General features: G+C 45.0%; 1 protein-coding gene across 1 annotated transcript; it reads right to left on the bottom strand.

The window, feature by feature from the left end:
- Window positions 1-8,880: 8,880 nt before the first annotated feature.
- LOC137744263 (uncharacterized) lies at window positions 8,881-10,068 on the bottom strand. Its single transcript, XM_068484121.1, has one exon. It carries the CDS (start codon window positions 10,066-10,068, stop codon window positions 8,881-8,883), a length of 1,188 nt encoding a protein of 395 aa, XP_068340222.1.
- Window positions 10,069-21,085: the final 11,017 nt, after the last annotated feature.

Genomic DNA, 21,085 nt, shown 5'->3' with positions numbered 1-21,085 from the left:
TTTTCACTGACAGGCTCAGCTTTCGCTTGGTACATTAATCTTCCACCCAATTCCGTGCAGAGTTGGGAAGAATTAGTCGAAAAGTTCCATGAACAATTCTATCGGCCAGGGATGGAGATGTCCGTATCATCCTTGGCCAGGATGGTTCAAACATCCGACGAATCTCCAATGGAGTACTTAACAAGGTTTAAGTCGGCCAGAAATTGGTGCCGAGTACCACTCCCCGAAGTGGAGTTCGTCAGGATCGCCCTCAACGGTTTAGACGTAGAGTACAAAAAGAAGTTTCTGGGGGCAAATATTCGAGATATGTACGAACTTGCTCAACACGTTGAACAATATGATTATCTGCTCCGAGAAGAAAAGATATCAAAGTCACCATCCCGGGGGACGTTGTATAAGAATCCCACGGTTAGCTATGCATCGGCCGAAAGTGAAGACCCCCAGTATGTTAGTGTGGATACGGCCGAGATAGTAATAGACAAACCCTACGTTTGCAAGGCTTTGGCGCAAGTGAGTTCCAAAGACACCAAAACCCGTTCGGCCGCTGAGGAAATGAGTAAGTCATCAAAAGTATACACTTTTGATATCACCAAAGCTGATGCAATTTTCGATCAATTATTGGCAGCAAAAATCATCAAGCTTCGGCCGGGACATACTATCCCTAAGGCCGATGAATTAAAAGGAAAGATATACTGCAAGTATCATAATTCTAATAAGCATGCAACCAATAATTGTGTTGTGTTCCGAGACACAATTCAAAGTTGGATCGAAAAAGGAAAGTTGAAATTTCTGGAAAAACAGATGGCGGTCGACGTTAATCCCTTCCCTTCAACAACAATCGGTATGGTGGATGCTCAAATTCCTAAAAACAAAGGGAAGGCCGAATACGTCCCGGTACAGCATATCCATCAACGGAATGGTCGAACAAGACTAAAGCTTGATTTGTTTTCAAATGCACCACCTGCGGAACAATCAGGGCCACCCGTCGATGATCCTATAACGAGATCAAGTCCCGACGGAACTCATGAATCAACAGTTTTATGTGATCATTGTAAAACACCAGTTGAACCTGGGAAGAAGACATCTTCAACACCCCCCACGGCCCCTGTAACATCACCGAAGGGACTTGGTAACGGTCCACGACGTCAAGTGTTTGATCGACTCGGCCCACAAGTACGGCCGAAAAACCAGACCTCGGTCAGGCGGCGTCTGGATTTCGACGCACCTTTCTACAATGAGGATTATTACTCGCGCAATGCCAACAGTTCGGGCTCACCAACCGATCGCAAAACTTTCAAACCACCCAGGACATCGGATCAACGCTGGTACAGTTACAATTCTCCGACTGGCTTATATACGGCGATGTCCAAATCCCAAAAACGTCGTCGTCAACGGATAGATTGCATGGCTCGGCGACGAGAAGCGCAGGCCAGCCCGGCCAACTAGTGGCAACCAAAGAAGGCCGTGGAAGACATTAGCGAACGGCCAACCCCGACTATCATGACCGAGTTAGCCGAAGGGAAGAAAGTAGCAGCTACCGGTTTCGAAACCACCATTGAGGAATTTGAGAAACGTATTAAGATCCTTCTCCGGCCTGGGGAAACGAGAGCTCGTCTAGAGTACTTTCGACAAGAGGCCGAAAAGAAACTTTCTCCGTTACCCCCGCGCGAGCCGTTTATTAAAATACGACGCAACTTACACCCTCCATTCCTCGGTGAATCCCTGGAATACATGCGAGAGTTTCATAAGAAATACTCCGCCAATGACTTGTACGGATTACCCAAGGCGTGTCAGGAAGCCCTCGACTTAGCTTTAACTTGCCCTGATGCCGAACAAATTATCCAGAAAACTTCCGACCCAGCAATTAAAGCTAGGTTCCAACATATACGGGAGGCTCGGGCCCTTGGTTTTGAGGTCGATCCCTATACAGACATCGACACCGCCGAATTACCCTTTTCGCTTGAAGACCTCCAGCATTTACGCTATCATTTCGAAGTTTTCTTGGCTGTATCGCTTTTCGACCTCACGGCCGACGAGGAACAACGGATAGCACGGTTGGATACATATCTAGACACGAGGAATGCCCGTATTGCCTATGAAGAACGAGCCCGTGTAACCAAGGACCAACGTAAATCTTCGGCAGTCAACATCGTCGAGGGAAATAGCCCACCCGCACTCGATTTGGTTCCCACGTCTCAGATACCGGTTCTTACCAAGGAACTCAAAAGTTTAATCGAGGATGTTCCGCCAACTACTACTGAGGTTAGTTCTGCAGAAGATGACGACCACGATCCAATGGGTCCCTCGGTCCTCGAACATATGGAGATCAGTATGGTCCACGTCCTACCAGCTGAATTCCAGCCAAGTACCCACCAGTCGAATTTCTTGGACGGGGACGTAGTTGCCGAGGAAGCAACGCAAGTAGACTTCGTCGCAAACGACGACGATAGAGAAAACCGAAGCGGGGACAACCTTAAGGCAGCTTTGGCCGAGCTATTTCCCGTTCCCCCTCAGTTAATCTCCAACACCTGAAGCCGTTGTATGTCACGGCTCACATCGAAGGATTTCCCATCTCTAAAGTGTTTGTCGACTGTGGAGCCACAGTCAACATTATGCCGATATCCGTCATGAAGGCTTTACGCCGTTCTGATAATGAACTCATTCCGTCAGGGATCACTATGAGCAGCTTCGTTGGTGATAAGTCTCAAACCAAAGGAGTGCTCCCATTGGAAGTTAGCATTGTCGGCCGTCAACACATGACGACATTCTTTATCATTGATTCTAAGACCGATTATAACGCATTACTTGGCCGTGACTGGATCCACCAAACCAGTTGCATTCCTTCATCACTATACCAAGTCCTCATCTTTTGGGATGGCAAATCGGTCGTAGTCCACCCAGCCGATAACCAACCATTTGAAAGCAACATGATTCAGGCTCGCTATTACGATGATCACGTCGGCTACATCACCCTCCAAGGCCTTAACGAGGATGGGTGGCCGACGAGAATTTCGGTACAAAAAGTGATTGAGGTCGGCGCCGAGACTGTCCAACAGGATTCGGCGAGACTTGGTTTGGCAGATCTAGTCACCAATGCCGATGACTGAGCACACCACGCAAGAACGGCGTCATGCCGCGGTTTCATCCATAATGGAACGTCTGCTGGCCCATTGGTACGCCATTACCAAGCAACCACATTCTGGCATCAATTTAATCGAATTTCTGGCCGAAGCAGATAACGGCCCCGTTCTATCTTTCGATAAAGTTCAGGCTCTGCCGGCCGAACTCGAAGACCATCGGCCTCAAGTCAAGGACCCGTTAGAAGAAGTTAACGTAGGCACGACCGATGATCCTCGAACATTGTTTATTAGCGCGTTACTCCCACCGTCCATGAAGGTCGAACTCCGGAAGTTACTCCACGAATTTAAAGATTGCTTCGCGTGGAGCTATCATGAAATGCCAGGCCTCGACCGAAACCTTGTAGAGCATGAGCTACGCATCAAGGAGGGGTGTAAGCCTTTTCGACAGCCTCCTCGCCGATTTTTGAACGAAGTACAACTCGGCATTAAGGAAGAATTAGTTCGGCTTCTAAAAGTCAGGTTTATTAGGACCGCTCGGTATGTCGAATGGTTGGCCAATATCGTCCCCCTGTTAAAGAACAACGGTGCCCTTCGTATTTGCATCGATTTCCGTAATCTAAATCTGGCTACTCCCAATGACGAATATACAATGCCGATCTCAGATTTATTAATTGATGCCGCAGCTAATCATGAACTGCTATCTTTTATGGACGGTCATTCGGGTTACAACCAGATTTTCATCGCCGAAGCTGACGTCCACAAGACAGCTTTCCGTTGCCCGGGGGCACTTGGTACTTACGAATGGGTAGTCATGCCTTTCGGCCTCAAGAATGCCGGCGCCACGTACCAACGAGCTATGAATATGATCTTCCACGACTTAATCGGTACAATCGTCGAAGTTTATATCGATGATGTGGTCATAAAATCCAAACGGCGTCAAACACACCTGGACGACCTGAGGCAAGCGTTCCTTCGCATGCGCAAGAACAACCTCAAGATGAACCCGGCCAAGTGTGCTTTCGGGGTTTCGGCCGGTAATTTCCTAGGATTTTTGGTGCACCATCGCGGCATCGAGGTCGACGAAAATAAAGCTCGCGCCATCATTAGCGCCCCACCTCCGATGACAAAGAAACAGCTCCAGTCGTTACTCGGGCAGATAAATTTCCCCCGTCGTTTCATCGCCAATTCGGCCGGTAAAATGAAAGCATTCTCTACGCTCCTTAAACTGAAGGAGACCGACCGATTTGAATGGCGCGAAGAGCATCAAACTGCGTTTACGCAAATCAAGGTGGCCCTTTCCACTCCACCCGTGCTCGTTCCACCTTGTCGCAACAAACCCCTTAAATTATACATTTCGGCAACCGCCGAATCCATTGGTTGTCTCCTCGCGCAAGATAATAATGTCGGGCGTGAACAAGCTATCTTTTACCTTAGCCGAAACCTGAATTCCCCATAGCTTAATTATTCACCTGTCGAAAAACTTTGCTTAGCGTTGTTTTTTGCCGCATCCAAGCTTCGGCATTACATGCTCCTAACAGTTACGCAGGTCATTGCCCAAACAGACGTAATTCGTTACATGCTGACTCGGCCCATTGTCAAAGGCCGAATCGAGAAATGGACGCTCGCCTTATCCGAGTTCAGCCTTCAGTATGTACCCCAAAAGGCCGTCAAGGGGCAAGCCATCGCCGATTTCCTGGCACAACACCCATCCCCTTATGGTTTTGAGGGAGGCGACGTCGACATCGGTTTCGTCACCACACGCGATAACCATTGGACTATGCATTTCGATGGTTCCAGTACTTCGACCTCGGCAGGTGTCGGTATCGCAATTCAGTCACCTGACCACTGCCGATGGTATTTTTCCCTCAAGTTAGATTTCAGCTGCACCAACAATCAGGCCGAGTATGAAGCCTTCATTATCGGCCTCCATGTTTTACACGATCTGCGGGCTCCCCGCGTTCTCGTCCTTGGTGATTCCGAACTTGTGATTAACCAACTGAACGGCGTGTTTCGTTGCATGAGTTGTACTTTAGCTCCCTATCACATGGTCGCCACCTACCTGGCCGAGTCGTTCGAACGAATCACATTTGAACACATTTCACGTATCCACAATATTGACGCTGACGAACTCGCCCAGATCGCCTCCGGAGCACAACTCATGGGGGGCAAACTAGGTTGAATTGTGGAAATTGCGAACACGGGTCAACGCTCGTACCCCGCTTTGATCAATCAGCAAACTCTCCAACGCGCGCACGTAATACGTACAAGGGTAATGTCGCTCCCATCCCTATTAGAACGAGGAGATCCCATAGAAGTATGTGCTGTCGAAGTAGAACCAGATGATTGGAGAAGGACGATGTTACGGTACCTCGATAACCCCAATGGGAAACACGACCGAAGAATGAAGGTGCTCTCGACGAATTACGTGTCGTATCAAAATGAATTATATCGCAAGGGCGAGGATGGTCTACTACTATTTTGCCTTGGCCCACACGAGGCTGCCCAAGCAATGGCCGAGGTACATGAAAGAATTTGCGGGGCACACCAATCTGGACGAAAGATGCGCTGGTTGCTCCGACGACACGGTTATTTTTGGCCCAATATATTAAAGGATTGCATCGAATATGCACGGAGATGCGTATCATGCCAAATTCATGGACCCGTGCAGAGAGCCCCGGCCGAATTGCTACACTCGGTTACTAAACCGTGGCCGTTCAGGGGTTGGGCAATGGAAGTAATTGGCAAAATCACGCCATCATCGGGGGCAGTGAAACACGCGTGGATAATTGTAGCAACTGACTATTTCACTAAGTGGGTCGAGGCAAGGTCATACGCTGAATTAACTGCTAAAGAGGTATGCAACTTCGTAGAGGAGAATATTGTGACCAGATTCGGCGTGCCAGAAATGATCATAACTGATAATGGCACTATATTTATGGCCGATAGGTTTAAGGAATACGCGGCAAGATTGAATATCCGACTCGAGCAATCTACGCCGTACTACCCACAGGCAAACGGTCAGGCCGAGGCAAGCAATAAAGTGTTGATCGGCATCCTTGAAAAAATGGTAAAAGAGAAACCTGGTTTGTGGCATTTGAAGTTAAATGAAGCATTATGGGCATACCGAACTTCACCCCGGTCGGCCACTGGAACCACTCCTTACGCGTTAACTTATGGACACGACGCTATGTTACCGGTCGAGTTGAGTATAAGCTCGTTGCGAGTAATCGAGCAGAATGATGTGTGCAGTATTGAATATAGTCAAGCGATGCGACAAGAGTTAGAAGACTTAGAAGAAAGTCGAATCGACGCGGGTAACTTATTGGTCGCACAAAAGAAAATTACCGAGCGAGCGTATAATCAGCGTGTAAGACAAAAAACGTTCGGCGAAGGAGAATTGGTTTGGCAAACTGTGTTGCCTGTTGGGATTAAAGACCCCAGATTTAGTAAGTGGTCGCCAAATTGGGAAGGGCCATTTATCGTTCACAAAGTCCTCGGCAAGGGGGCATATCATCTAAGAGATCGGACGGGTTCAGTTCACAAATTACCGATTAATGGAAAGTTTTTAAAGAAGTACTATCCAATTACATGGGAAATGCAAGAGTAAGACCATTGTATTGATAGCAAGACGACCATTGTATTGATAGCAAAACGACCATTGTATTAATATCGAAAGAATCATTACAAGAAGAACAAATACAAATACAATGGTAGATTCCTAAGGGGTCGAGGGGAGGAAAGTCTCGAGGGCAGCTTTTAGCTCCAGCCACTTCGCTTCGCTCAAAATTATCTCAGCCTGCCTTGTCTTCTTGTTGCACTGCAGTTGTTGGATACGCCGTGCACCGGCAGTGAAGGCCGTCAGCCGAGCCTTGTTGGCCTCAAAGTCCTTCTCCAGCTCGGAAGCAGCAGCCGACCTTTGCCGTTGAAGGTCAGAAATTTGACGTTGGAGGTCAGAGATCTAACGATCAAACTCGGTCAGCTTTGCTTTCTTCGCCTTGATTGCCCCCATCTCTACTCGGCCTGCTTCATGCGCGACCTTGGCCACCTTCAAGTCGTCCTCGGCTTGTAAGGCTCGCTCGAAGATGAGAAAGTGTTGCCGAGTCCGCTCCAGGAGATCGGTGAGGAAAGAGATACCCTCCGGGCTCAGGTGACCACCGCTGGCGAGGTCATTGAGACACTCTCCAATAGAATCAAGGCCCTTGCACCGGAGAGCTTGGGAGACAGTCAGAGACAAGACTTCGTGCAGCTTCACAAAGACTTCGGCGGGCATGGCTCCCGCCGATTCGGCCGGAGTTGCAGAGGAGCCGGCCTCACCGGTCGTGCTCTGAAGAAGAGCGTCAAGCTCCAATTCCCACGATGGCTGCACATAAAAGGAAAACTTTGTGAAGGAAAGTAAGACGTCGTGATATAGTGCATAAAGAAAAAAGGGGATTGTTTTAGACCTGCCGAGAGGAGACTTCGGCCATGCCCTCTGGGTCATTGCTCGAACCCAGGGAGCTTAATGGCCGAGCCCAGTGCCTTAGACCGCTACGCAATTCACGCGGCCGATGGAGGTCATCTACATTTAATGGCCACGACGGCGGCCAGGAAATATAGACAACGCCCCTCGGCGCATAAAATTGCCGGTGAAATGAATGTTCGGGCACCTGACATTTAATAGTCTTTTAAAAACATGTGTCACGAAAAAATCAACACAAGAAAAAAAGCAAGACTTACAAAGGCCGAAGAGACTTCCTGTGGAGGAATGGGAGGGTCTTTGTCCTGTGGGTGGATCGGCGTTTCAGCCGTGGCCTCAGGATCAGCAATAGGTCTCTTGCCACGATTCGCCGCAGTAGGACGTGGTCGAGCGGTCGCCTCGACGACCGGAGGAGGATGGACGGGAGGAGAGTTGACTGGCCGACGACGGCGTTCCAACGGGACTTCGTCACTCTCGCTCTCGACATCCTGAACAAAAAGAGAACATTTAGTATTACGACCAGAAACATAAAGAAACAGGAGTGGAAGCAGAATTATACCTCCAAAATGACCGTTGGACTACAGGGTGCCTCGGCAGGTGCAGCCGACTTCCCCACGGCAGGCGCCACGACCGGCTTTGAAGCTGGAGCTGGTGCGATGATGGGGTCGGCCGTGGCCTCAGGAAGGGAGACGGCTGGAGGAGTCGGGTTTGGAGAAGCCGGGGTAGCCGGCACAGATGGAGAGCCGGCAGGAGTAGGCGTCCCAGTAGTATCACTAGGGACGACATGAATTTCCCGGTCGCCCTTCTTCGCCAATTTCTTGACGGGTTTGGAAGGGTGAGGGGCATCAACCTCCGGCTCGGCCATCTCGGTGGGAGCGTTTGACAGGGACCGTCCGCTCGGTGGCGATGGTCCTCTTCTCGGGCACCAGCTTCTTCGCCCTCGCCATCGCGGCGACCACTTCAACCTTCCTCGACACTCGACCCCCTGAAGAGCAAAGTAATTAATAACAAGGACAAGTAGAAGGAAAAGAGGAAAAAGCGGAGCGACGATATACCTTGGGCCGACTCCTTAGGTTGGGTCGAGGGCGCTGGTCTCGGCCGGTCGCCAAAGACTTTGCTCACCACGTCTTCGGCCGAGGCGCCGAAGAAGTCGCAGGTGTACTCGTCCCACCAGTCTCCAAAAGTGTCGGTGCCCAAGAATTCCGGAACGGTTGGCCGAAGGCGGAACTTCTTGCACCGTGCCTGAAACTCTTGCTCCGTCGTCCGGCACTCCCTCTCGGAAGAACCAGAAAGACGTCCCCGGCTCAGGAGGGAACGAGAGACGAGCAGGGGTACGGGGCAACCCTAGAGGTAGCCAAGCTGCTGGGCGACGAAGTAGGGATGGTAGACCTCCCAACTGGCTCGGCGGGCATCACAACCAAGGGGAAGGTCGCGAGTCAGGACAAACGACCCCCAGGACTGACGAAGTCCTGCATCCTCGGCCTCGGCCCAAGCTGCCGTCGGGAGCCTGATCAAAGTAGGGTACTCCTGGCGCCGGCAAACCAGGAACTCGTCGTCCGAAAGGACGTCGAGACCGAATAAATGCTTAAGAACCTCGTCAGCCCGGTGCGGAGGAGCCGGTCGAGAGGGCAGTTGGGGGCCGAGGGCGGCTGAGCGCTGGAGAGCAGGGACCTCAGGCCGAAGAGTGGAGAAATAGACCTGCAGCCAGAGTTGAAACACCCAGATGGGTCCATTCTGGTGGGGGTCGATTTTGTTGATGGTCGCCTCGGCCAAGCAACGGAAGAGGTTGGCAAGAATAGCCGGGCTGAGCGCCAGGGAGTGACCACTAGCCAAGGCCTGGGCCACCGGCATATTCTCGACCAAGCACTTGTTCGACCTGGTACAACAAATAAATTTGTTGTACCAGTAGAAAAGGAAGGCTTCATGCTCTCCCTTCCTGAGACTCTCCTCGCCCCGGCCGGCAAAATGGAGGATGAGAGTGTTGTAGTTGAAGAAGTTCTTATAAAGCTTCTGAACTTCTTCTTTTGAAGGCTCCCGATCGCCTCGGCCGAGTGTTTCGACGGCCCGCTCGTCGAAAAGCGCCTTCAGGTCAAGAAGGGAGGAGCATCCAGAGAGAGCGGCGTCGATTGGGAGGCCGGATGGGGAAGTCCCAAGGATAGCCGTGATGTCAAGGACCGTGGGGCCAAGGGGGCCGAATGGAAGGACCATAGTGTTGGTGGCCGAACACCATAGAGTCAAGGCCGCCATAAGCAGCTCATTGTCCATGGTAATCTCCATGGTCGAGAGCAGGATGGCATCGTAGATACCAAGGGCTTTCCACTCCTTGCCGAAGAAGGATCTCATTCGGTCCACCCAGGCGGCCCAGGCTGTGGTGGTCGAGGGCCAGGCTCCTTGAGGCCGAGCCAAGCCCCATTTCGACCAGTCAAACCCTTGAAGCAGAGGTGTTAGGCATTGTTCCTTGAGAAGGCTGGTGATGCACGGCGGCACTGCATCTCTGAAGAGGGGGCCCAGGATCTTATGAGTAGTGGCCATGTCGTTCTCGAAGCGTAGTGTTTTGATTGCGCTTCGATCGATGAAGTCTTTACACTTGTTGACTTCATCGGAGAGTTTCGAGATAAAGGAGGCCATTAGAAGAGATGATAGGAGATAGTTTGGAAGAAGAAGAGATTGCAGAGGGGAAAACTGGAGAGGAAATCGCAGAAGGAAGAACTGGAAGGATTTTTGCTTAAACGAACGAGTATGATAAAATTGGGATTTTGGAGTTTCTGAAAGCGTAAGATGCGAATGGCAGAAATGTGGGTATTTATAGGCTTTTCAGAATGAATATCAAACGTTTGGAATTCGAAAGGCACTGGAATTCGAAAAGCACTGGTTCAATTTGGGGGGAAATTTAACCGGGAAAGGTTTCAATCATTTCGGATATTTTGGGAACCTGCGAAGAGGGGATCGAGGAGTCGAAAATCCAGGACGCACGATTGCGTGCGGCGCCAGTTTTAATGCATTAATGAGGATAAGACGTTCCAGTTAGTGCACGGTCTCGAGGCCCATGATTGAAAGTTTTAAGAACGGCGGATAATCGACACGTGGCCACGCGTTGAGGGCTGATGCGAAATATATTAAGCACACAAATTAAACCCTCTTCTGACAATTGTAGCAAAGTATGTAAGTAGGGATCGTTCAAAATCGGGGATTAGGAGGGATTGCTAAACTCTTGAAAACTGACCTAAGAACTCCAAAACAAAGTTAAAAACACTAATTTGGACTCAAAGAATGAAAAACCAAAGTTAAAACACTAAAACAAAACAAAAACTCAAAACAGCAACTAGAAGACTCAAAACTGCCTAAAAACCACTTTCTGGGCAGTTTTGAGCACCTACACTAATTTGGACGAAATTGGTTGAAAACTTGACTCAAAACACTTAAAAACATGAACCAAAACAATTTCTAACTAAATTGAGACTTCAAAGTAAAGGGGGATTTGATTTGGACGAAATTAAAGTTGAGAAAACAGATTGCAAAGTAAAACTGATTTTGAAACGTTTTTGGGGTTTTTAATGGATGATGAACTAGTTAGGGGTTCTTTCTCCACACATGACAAGTATGCAAATGACTCGATTTCCAGTTATTCCTTCATAGAATTATGAATGACAATGCCCCAAATTAACCGTGACATCACTAGTTAATTCTCAAGTTTTCCTTGTGTTATTGAATTGGATGACATCATACGACAACCCAAAGCATTCTTCAAAAGTTCCTTACATGACATCATAATAAAGATACAATCAAAGATCATTACGTTCAATGAAAACTATAAGCATTGACAAAGCACTTGTGACAATGACATCATGACACTTATGCTAGGATTTGAACTTAACGCGATTGTGACTAGCAACCTTCACTACTTGTGAATATAAGTGTGTGACAATTATGTGAAACAAACTTATATTCTAGCATCATATTCATGCAAGCCAATTAAGTGTCGACCCCTAATTAACAAACACAAATACGTTATTACTCGCACAGTTAAGCCAATTGCATTCACGATTCAAGAACTCATAACTGGAATTTATCAAATCAACTTGCACACATAGTTATGGCTTCGAAATAACCCCTAACCAATAGGGGTTTAGCCACTCATGTTCATAGCAAAATGAAAGGAAAATAAATTAAACATTGAAATCATAAAACGAATTACACCTAGAATGCACCAACGACGAAGCTTGAGCATCCAAGAGTCTTTCCTTCTTTCTCCTTGCTACGGCACAAAGGTGGATGGGATGGTTGGGATGTGTTTTAGGATCAGGGATTATGGAATTGGATGGAGGATAGGCACGACAAGGTGTAGTGTTTGGCTGGAATTGTGTTTTTAGGATTTTAGGATGTGTAGAGTGGTGTGGCTAGATGAATGGACGAAAATTGGGTGAAATCAGTGATCCCCCCAAGTGCCTTGCTGCAAAGCCTTATTTATAGGGCTAGGAAAGGTTTTTTGAACTTAGTTGAAACCAAAAGGTTTTTTGTACCAGAAATTCTATACATGAAACACTTAAAGGATATATGTGTGTAGCTTGGACAAGGTAGGAGACAAGATAGGACGGCTAGGAGACAAGCTAGGACGGCTAGGAGACAAGCTAGGACGGCTAGTGACAAGCTAGGATGGCTAGTGACAAGCTAGGACGGCTAGGAGACAAGCTAGGGCGACTAGTGACAAGCTAGGATGGCTAGTGACAAGCTAGGACGGCTAGGAGACAAGCTAGGACGGCTAGTGATAAGCTAGGACGGCTAGGAGACAAGGTAGGATGGCTAGGAGACAAGCTAGAAATTAGGCACCATGTGTGAATAGATAAAGCCTTCTAGAAATAAGGTTTTTTAGGCCCCCTTGCAGCTCCCTAACTGAATTCAAGCCTTCAAATTCGTCCATCCTCATGCCTCTATGCTTGCACTATCCAATCTTGGCCCAAAAATGCTCTAGAATGCTCCAAATTGCTTCTTTTTGCATACTTTGACACTAAAACCTGAAATTGCACGAAAATGACTTTAAACACTTAAACTAACTAAGGAAAAACAACATAAATGCATGAGAACAAGCCAATTAAGTCGCATAAAAATGCTCCTATCAAATTCCCCCACACTTAGCTTTTGCTAGTCCTCGAGCAAAACAAAGAAATAAAACAAGACAAAACAAACAAACATAATCTAAACCTTCCAACGTTTGCCTCAGGGATTTCCAATGCACATGACATGTTAAAGGTTATCATTCCCACAGATTTGAGTCAATTTAACACTTAAGCACATGCTTAATCATAGTCACTACTTACTAGTTCACAATTAACCAATTAAAACAATGTTTTGAATGTAGTAACATGCCTTAGAGAATTCCTTCTATCCTTAATAGATTTGCACTCTATTTTCACTCAGATTTTCTAACTACACACCCTATACTAGTTATATGTGAGAGAATTGATGTAGATATAAAAACGAATGCTCACATATATGTATCACAAAGAACGCAATTTCCGGAGTTAATAGGCATGTTTACATATGATCTCATGAATGGAATGCTACTACTTAGATGCGAGAACTAGTGACACCATATGCTCATACCAAATTCAAACTCAACAAATTGAAACACATAACACTCAAGATAGAAGTTTAAAGGTTGCAACGGGGCTTGGGGTATTGGTTAACAAAGAAAGGATAGGGAAAACAAACGTTACTTCAAGCATTAGTAAGCAAAGTAATGAAATTAAGACTTAGAATTCACTTAGTTTGCAGAAATTAACTTAAAAACACAAGGGGAAGACTTTAAACAACTTCTTGGGGCCGAATTCAACTTTTTGGACCCTTTCTTCAACAAACAACACCTTGGAACTCTTTTTCTCATGTTGTTCAACTCTTTTCATACTTTTTTTTTTTTTTTTTTACGAATTTTTCTTTTCTTTTCTTTCTACTTCCCCCACACTTGGTTTCTGCCATAAAGGAATTCCATTTGAATCATGCTTACTATACTTTAAGAACGAGGGTATGGATAGTCCTAATCTAGGCTAGGTGAGGGTAATGTGGGTTAACAAAGAAAAGGCTAAACAAGGCTCAATGGGGTTAACACCTAAACATATAATGGAGTAGGGCACACGGCTTTTTGGCTAAAGTGGTGGTCACTACACAACTTCATCTTGAATATGTGTTATGCTAATCAATACCATGCTTTGAATGAAATGGGCATGACTTCTAGTGTTTGGAACTAAATGATGAAACGCCTTCTAAGTAGCAACCAAGCAAAGAATAATGAGATCATGCAACGATTTTAGAAAACAAAGAATGCACAGATTTTAACTCTCCAAATAAACGTTTAGGTTCAAGTCTCACAAGGTTGTAGCGTTAATTTGAGTTCCTTCCTTCAAGCATGTTACAAAAACTGATTTTTTTCTTTTATGATTGCATGTGAATTCATAAGTTATAACCACAACCAAGCATAAACATAGAGTAAATCAAACTTTCATCCATGTTAATCACTCTCTTTAACAGTCATGTATTTAAAAACCAAATCCTCATCATTGTGTTGGAAGGTACCCTAAGACACAAACAAACACACAAAAACAACTCTTTTTTGGGTTTTTTAAAACAAATTTTTCAATTTTTTCTTTGATTTTCGGATTTTTACTTCAAAACATACTAAAACACACCAAAACTGCTTAAAAACAGCAAGGAACAAGTTTTGAAATAATGGGTGATAAAATCCCACGAATTTGCATGAAAAACACTTAGTTACCCCCCCCCCCCACACTTAAATCAAACATTGTCCTCAATGTTTTAAGCATAGAATCACACAAAGAAACACACAAACAGCAAGTAAAACAACTAAATAGGCAGATTAGAAAGAATCAACAAAGAGAAGGGTTTAGGAATGCAAATCTGGAATTGGAGTGCTTTCTAGGTCTTCCTTTGTTGAATGGCATGGGTTGCCTCCCAAGTAGCGCTTTCTTTAACGTCTTGCAGCCGGACGAAGAACACGTTCAGGCACCATTGGTGCCCACGGCATGGAGTGAGATCTCCTCCACAACCTGCCCCACGGCATTCTCATAGTATGGCTTCAATCTATGTCCGTTGACCTTGAATTCCACCCCATTCCTTAAGCTTTGGACTTGAACTGCACCATGTGGAAAAACATTAGTAACAACAAAAGGTCCAATCCATTTAGAACGTAACTTTCCGGGAAATAAACGTAGACGAGAATTAAAAAGTAAAACTTTCTGCCCAATTGTGAAGGTTTTGCCCCTAATCATCTTGTCATGAAACGCCTTCGTCTTTTCCTTGTAAATGCGGGCATTCTCGTAGGCTTCATTCCTTAGTTCCTCAAGCTCATTCAATTGGAGCTTCCGATGCATTCCAGCAGCATCTAAGTCCAAATTGAACGTTTTGATGGCCCAATGTGCCTTATGCTCTAGCTCCACGGGTAAGTGACAAGGTTTTCCATAAACTAGCCGAAATGGAGACATCCCTAGGGGTGTTTTGTAGGCAGTGCGATATGCCCATAGTGCATCGTCTAAACGCATGCTCCAATCCTTCCGGTTAGGCCCCACGGTCTTCTCCAAGATTTGCTTGACCTCTCTATTTGATACTTCGGCTTGGCCACTTGTTTGTGGGTGATAAGGTGTTGAAACCTTATGCTTGACATTGTACTTCTTGAAGAGTGCCTCAATGGTCCTATTGCAGAAATGTGAACCTCCATCACTTATAAATACCCGCGGCATCCCAAATCTAGAGAAAATGTTAGTCTTGATGAAATCTGAAACCACTCTAGAATCGTTAGTACGGGTAGCTTTTGCTTCTACCCATTTAGAAACATAATCAACCGCAAGCAAAATATAAGTGAAACCAAATGAAGAAGGAAAAGGACCCATGAAATCAATACCCCAAACATCAAAGATTTCAACATTGAAGATGGGTGTTTGCGGCATTTGGTCTTTTGTACCAATAGAACCTGTTCTTTGACATCTATCACATGTTAAGCAAAACATTCTAGCATCTTTGAACAATGTAGGCCAATAAAAACCAGATTCTAACACTTTACGAGCTGTCCTTTGGGTACCAAAATGGCCTCCACATGCATAAGAATGACAAAATGCTAGAATTGAGTTAAAATCAGAAGTTGGCACACATCTTCTAATAATCTGATCTGGGCAATATTTCCATAGATATGGATCATCCCACACATAAAATCTTGCATCATGTATCAATTTATCACGTTGGACCTTGCTTAGGGTGTTAGGAACTTGCTTAGTCACCAAGAAATTGACCAAATCGGCATACCAAGGGGTACTTACCTCAATGGACAGAAGTTGTTCATCCGGAAACGTCTCAGAAATGGGGAGGGATTCTTCTTCATGCACCAATCTACTCAAGTGGTCAGCCACCACGTTTTCACAGCCTTTCTTGTCCCTAATTTCAATATCGAACTCTTGAAGTAGGAGCATCCAACGAATGAGCCTTGGTTTGGCCTCCTTTTTGGTGAAAAGATACTTCAAGGCTGCGTGGTCAGTGAAAACAATTACTTTAGTGCCAATAAGATATGATCTAAACTTATCTAAAGCAAATACAACCGCCAAGAGTTCTTTTTCGGTTGTAGAATAATTCAATTGAGCATCATTTAAAGTGCGGGAAGCATAATAAATAACATGTGACTGTTTATTTTTCCTTTGACCCAAAACAGCCCCAAGTGCATAATCCGAGGCATCACACATCAATTCAAATGGAATGGACCAATCCGGGGGAGTTATGATGGGTGCCGTGGTTAGGAGCTCTTTGAGATGCTTGAATGACTTCTCGCATGCCTCGTTGAACTCAAAAGACACATCTTTTTGGAGGAGGCGGCATAGGGGTTGTGCAATCTTGGAAAAGTCCTTGATAAATCGTCTATAGAATCCTGCATGACCAAGAAAAGAACGAACCTCTCTAACCGAAGTAGGAGAGAGTAAGTAGCGTACAAGATCTACTTTAGACTTATCAACTTCAATTCCTTTTTCAGAGATTATATGACCCAAAACAATACCTTGTTTAACCATAAAATGGCATTTTTCCCAATTTAAAACAAGGTTTGTTTCAACACAACGTTTCAAGATTAAAGTGAGATTATCCAAGCATTTATCAAAAGAATCACCAAAAACACTAAAGTCATCCATGAATATCTCAATAATCCTTTCAACATAATCAGAAAATATGCTTACCATACACCTTTGAAACGTGGCAGGGGCATTGCACAAACCAAATGGCATGCGTCGATATGCAAATGTTCCAAAGGGACAAGTAAAAGTGGTCTTTTCTTGATCATCCGGGGCAATGACAATTTGATTATAACCTGAATATCCATCAAGAAAGCAATAAAAAGAATGACCCGCTAACCTTTCCAACATTTGATCTAGGAACGGCAATGGGAAGTGGTCCTTCCTTGTGGTGGCATTTATCTTCCTATAATCGATGCATACACGCCAACCGGTTTGGATTCTCATGGGTACAAGCTCATTCTCGGCATTCTCCACAACCGTCACTCCGGATTTCTTAGGCACACATTGGATAGGTGAAACCCAACGACTATCGGAGATAGGATAAATGACTCCACAATCAAGAAGTTTGATTATCTCCTTTTTCACAACTTCCATCATTGGAGGGTTAAGACGGCGTTGAGCCTCTCTAGTTGGTTTGGTCCCCTCCTCAAGAAATATGTGATGCATACAAGTTGTGGGGCTTATACCTTTGATATCGGCCAATGTCCATCCTAGGGCAGATTTGTACTCCTTCAACACATGCATGAGTTTTTCCTCCTCTTGTGCCGTGAGGGATGATGATATGATGGCAGGCAGTGTCTCATTTTTTCCCAAGAAAATGTACTTCAAATGGCTTGGCAAAGGTTTGAGTTCAAGGATAGGTGCCTGAATTATGGATGGAAGCAACTTGTTAGTCGAAATGGGAATGGACTCTTTGTTAGGAAACTTACCATCATGTATTGGTGATGACTCAAGGGCAGCAACTACTTCAAGAAAATCCTCACTAGGAGGCACGGCATAGGATAGTGTATTTGTGCCGTGGGGTTGCATGGATGTTGCTCCCTTGGTTTTGACTTCTACACCACTTGTAATGACTTTTTCAAGCATATCATCATTCAAATCTTCAAGGTATCCTTGCGCCAAAGAGTCAACAGTATCAATAGAGAAACATGAATGATCTTCACTAGGATACTTAATAGAATTGGAAAGATTGAAATTAACAACTTCCCCATCAAATTCCATGGACAAAGTTCCATTAAACACGTCAATCTTAGTCCGGGCCGTTTTCATGAATGGCCTTCCAAGTAGAATGGGCAGCGAGGGTGCATGATCCGATTCATCCATCTCAAGGACATAGAAATCCGCCGGAAAGATCAAATGATTAACCTGCACCAAAACATCTTCCAAAACTCCCTTTGGATAGGCATTAGATCTATCGGCCAATTGTATGATAACACCATCCTTTTTCAATGCTCCTAGGTTCATAGATGCATATATGGAATATGGCATAACATTTATAGAGGCACCTAAGTCAAGCATGGCAGATTCAAATCTAGTGTTACCTATGACACAAGGAATGGTGAAACTACCCGGATCTTTGCATTTGGGAGGTAGTTTGCGTTGCAAGATGGCGGACACATTCTCACCTACTTTTACCACTTCCTTGGTCGACATCCTCTTCCTAGTGGTGCACAACTCCTTCAAAAACTTGGTGTATCTAGGGACTTGCTTGATTGCATCCAACAAGGGTATGTTCACTTGAACTTTCCTAAATGTCTCAAGGATGTCCTTTTCAGCTTCTTCCTTCCTTGTTTGCATAAACCTACTAGGAAAAGGAGCATTCGAAGGAAAAGCATTAGTAGAAACCGAATTTGACACATTCTTACCCTTTTTGGCCGAATTAGACAGTTTTGGGGCACTAGGAACTTGCGGCAAAGACTCTCCCACCTTTGCCGTGGGTTTGCTTGATTCTTCCTCTTCAATTTGCAAGTTTTCATCACCTTTGGGACCTGATTGTGATGGTGTAGGATCTGCCCCAATCTCTTCTCCACTTCTCAAGGTTATGGCCTTTGCACTTTCGAAGCTTCCCTTTGGATTTGGAACGGTGGAACTAGGGAGCTTTCCTTGTTCACGAAACTGCCCCATAAACTCGGCAATTTGCCCCATTTGTTTCTCTAATTGATCCACCCTTTTGTCTTGGTTTTGCATAGCCTTAGCTTGATCATCCTGCCCATTAGACAACTTAGTTAGTATCTTAAGAAGTGCATCATTGTCAAGAGACGTACCTGAGGCACTTGGGCCGGATTGGGCTTGATTTTGGGGTGGGCCGTAGGTTTTGGGAAATAACCCAGGGGGTTGTTGCCTAAAGCCTCCTTGGTTTTGAGATTGTTGGGGCTCCCTCCATTTGAAATTTGGGTGGTCTCTCCAACCGGGATTATATGTGTTGGAATAAGGATCGTTCCTTGGTTGGTTTTGGCCTTGAAACCCAATTGCATTGGTGCTTTCCCATCCACCATTTTCAATCAACTGTGGACATTTTTCAGAGGCATGTCCATGCATAGAACATACGCCACATACAATTGGTCCTTACATCTTCATGCCCTCGGCCAACTGAGACACAATAGAAGTAAGATTAGCCAATTGTGAATTAATGTCGGAAGTAGAACTTACCTCATGAACATGTTGCCGTGGGGGTCCTCTTTGGCCTACTCCTTCGTATTGTTGATCGTTCAACGCTCGATTAGAAATCAAGGTCTTGGCAGCCATAGGTGTTTTGTCCACTAATGCTCCACCTGCCGAGGCATCGAGCATTTGACGTTCTAATGGTAGGAGGCCCTCGTAGAAGTATTGCAAAAGTAGCTCCTCCTTCATCTGATGCTGTGGACAAGAAGCAACAAGTGATTTAAAACGTTCATAGTATGCAGGAAAAGACTCACCTTCATCTTGTTGAATTCCACTTATTTTTTTACGAAGAAGAATGATGCGAGAAGTTGGGAAAAACTTCTCCAAAAACGCTCTTTTCATACTCTCCCATGAAGTGACAGTGCCAGGAGCCAACTCGTATAACCAATCCTTAGCTTTATCCATTAAAGAGAACGGAAAAGCTTTCATCTTCAAAATACTTCCGTCAACATTGACGGGAGTCATGCTTGAACAAACTACTTCAAACTCTTTAAGATGCTTGTTTGGATCTTCCATGGAAAGCCCATGGTATTTAGGAATGTGGTGCAACAAGCTTGACTTCAACTCGAATTCATCGGTCTTGCCTTGGGCAGCCGCGGGGTATTGAATGCATAATGGTGCGGCATTGGCCAACCCTGAGGCCGAAAGCTCTTTAATGGTCCGATTGTCCGCTGCCATAACTTCTTCTTCCACTTCTTCAAACTCAGATTCGGCCTCTGAACTTGAACTAGGTTCACTACGTTCGGGATGCCTCCTCTTTCTTCTCAAATCACGTTCAAAATCGTCGTTAAAGTCTAAGATATGTGCATGCACAGTTTGAGAACTCCGCGTCATGCACTAGTACCTAAAAAAACAAGAAACAAAAATAGGTCAGAAACTAAAACAAAATCAGAAACAAAGTGAAATAAATGAAACAAAAACAGTCCAAGGGATTAGCAAAGTTGCTAATCCCCGGCAACGGCGCCAAAAATTTGATGCGAAATATATTAAGCACACAAATTAAACCCTCTTCTGACAATTGTAGCAAAGTATGTAAGTAGGGATCGTTCAAAACCGGGGATTAGGAGGGATTGCTAAACTCTTGAAAACTGACCTAAGAACTCCAAAACAAAGTTAAAAACACTAATTTGGACTCAAAGAATGAAAAACCAAAGTTAAAACACTAAAACAAAACAAAAACTCAAAACAGCAACTAGAAGACTCAAAACTGCCTAAAAACCACTTTCTGGGCAGTTTTGAGCACCTACACTAATTTGGACGAAATTGGTTGAAAACTTGACTCAAAACACTTAAAAACATGAACCAAAACAATTTCTAACTAAATTGAGACTTCAAAGTAAAGGGGGATTTGATTTGGACGAAATTAAAGTTGAGAAAACAGATTGCAAAGTAAAACTGATTTTGAAACGTTTTTGGGGTTTTTAATGGATGATGAACTAGTTAGGGGTTCTTTCTCCACACATGACAAGTATGCAAATGACTCGATTTCCAGTTATTCCTTCATAGAATTATGAATGACAATGCCCCAAATTAACCGTGACATCACTAGTTAATTCTCAAGTTTTCCTTGTGTTATTGAATTGGATGACATCATACGACAACCCAAAGCATTCTTCAAAAGTTCCTTACATGACATCATAATAAAGATACAATCAAAGATCATTACGTTCAATGAAAACTATAAGCATTGACAAAGCACTTGTGACAATGACATCATGACACTTATGCTAGGATTTGAACTTAACGCGATTGTGACTAGCAACCTTCACTACTTGTGAATATAAGTGTGTGACAATTATGTGAAACAAACTTATATTCTAGCATCATAT

Source organism: Pyrus communis, chromosome 9 (assembly GCF_963583255.1).
Source record: "Pyrus communis chromosome 9, drPyrComm1.1, whole genome shotgun sequence".
Lineage (NCBI taxonomy): Eukaryota > Viridiplantae > Streptophyta > Magnoliopsida > Rosales > Rosaceae > Pyrus > Pyrus communis.
Note: the sequence above shows the minus strand (reverse complement) of the source record. Positions and strands in the feature narration are given on the sequence as shown.

What these genes read in the sequence shown, in the direction of transcription:
- LOC137744263 (XM_068484121.1), bottom strand. Translation starts at nt 10,068, where the DNA reads ATGGCCACTACTCATAAGATCCTGGGCCCCCTCTTCAGAGATGCAGTG.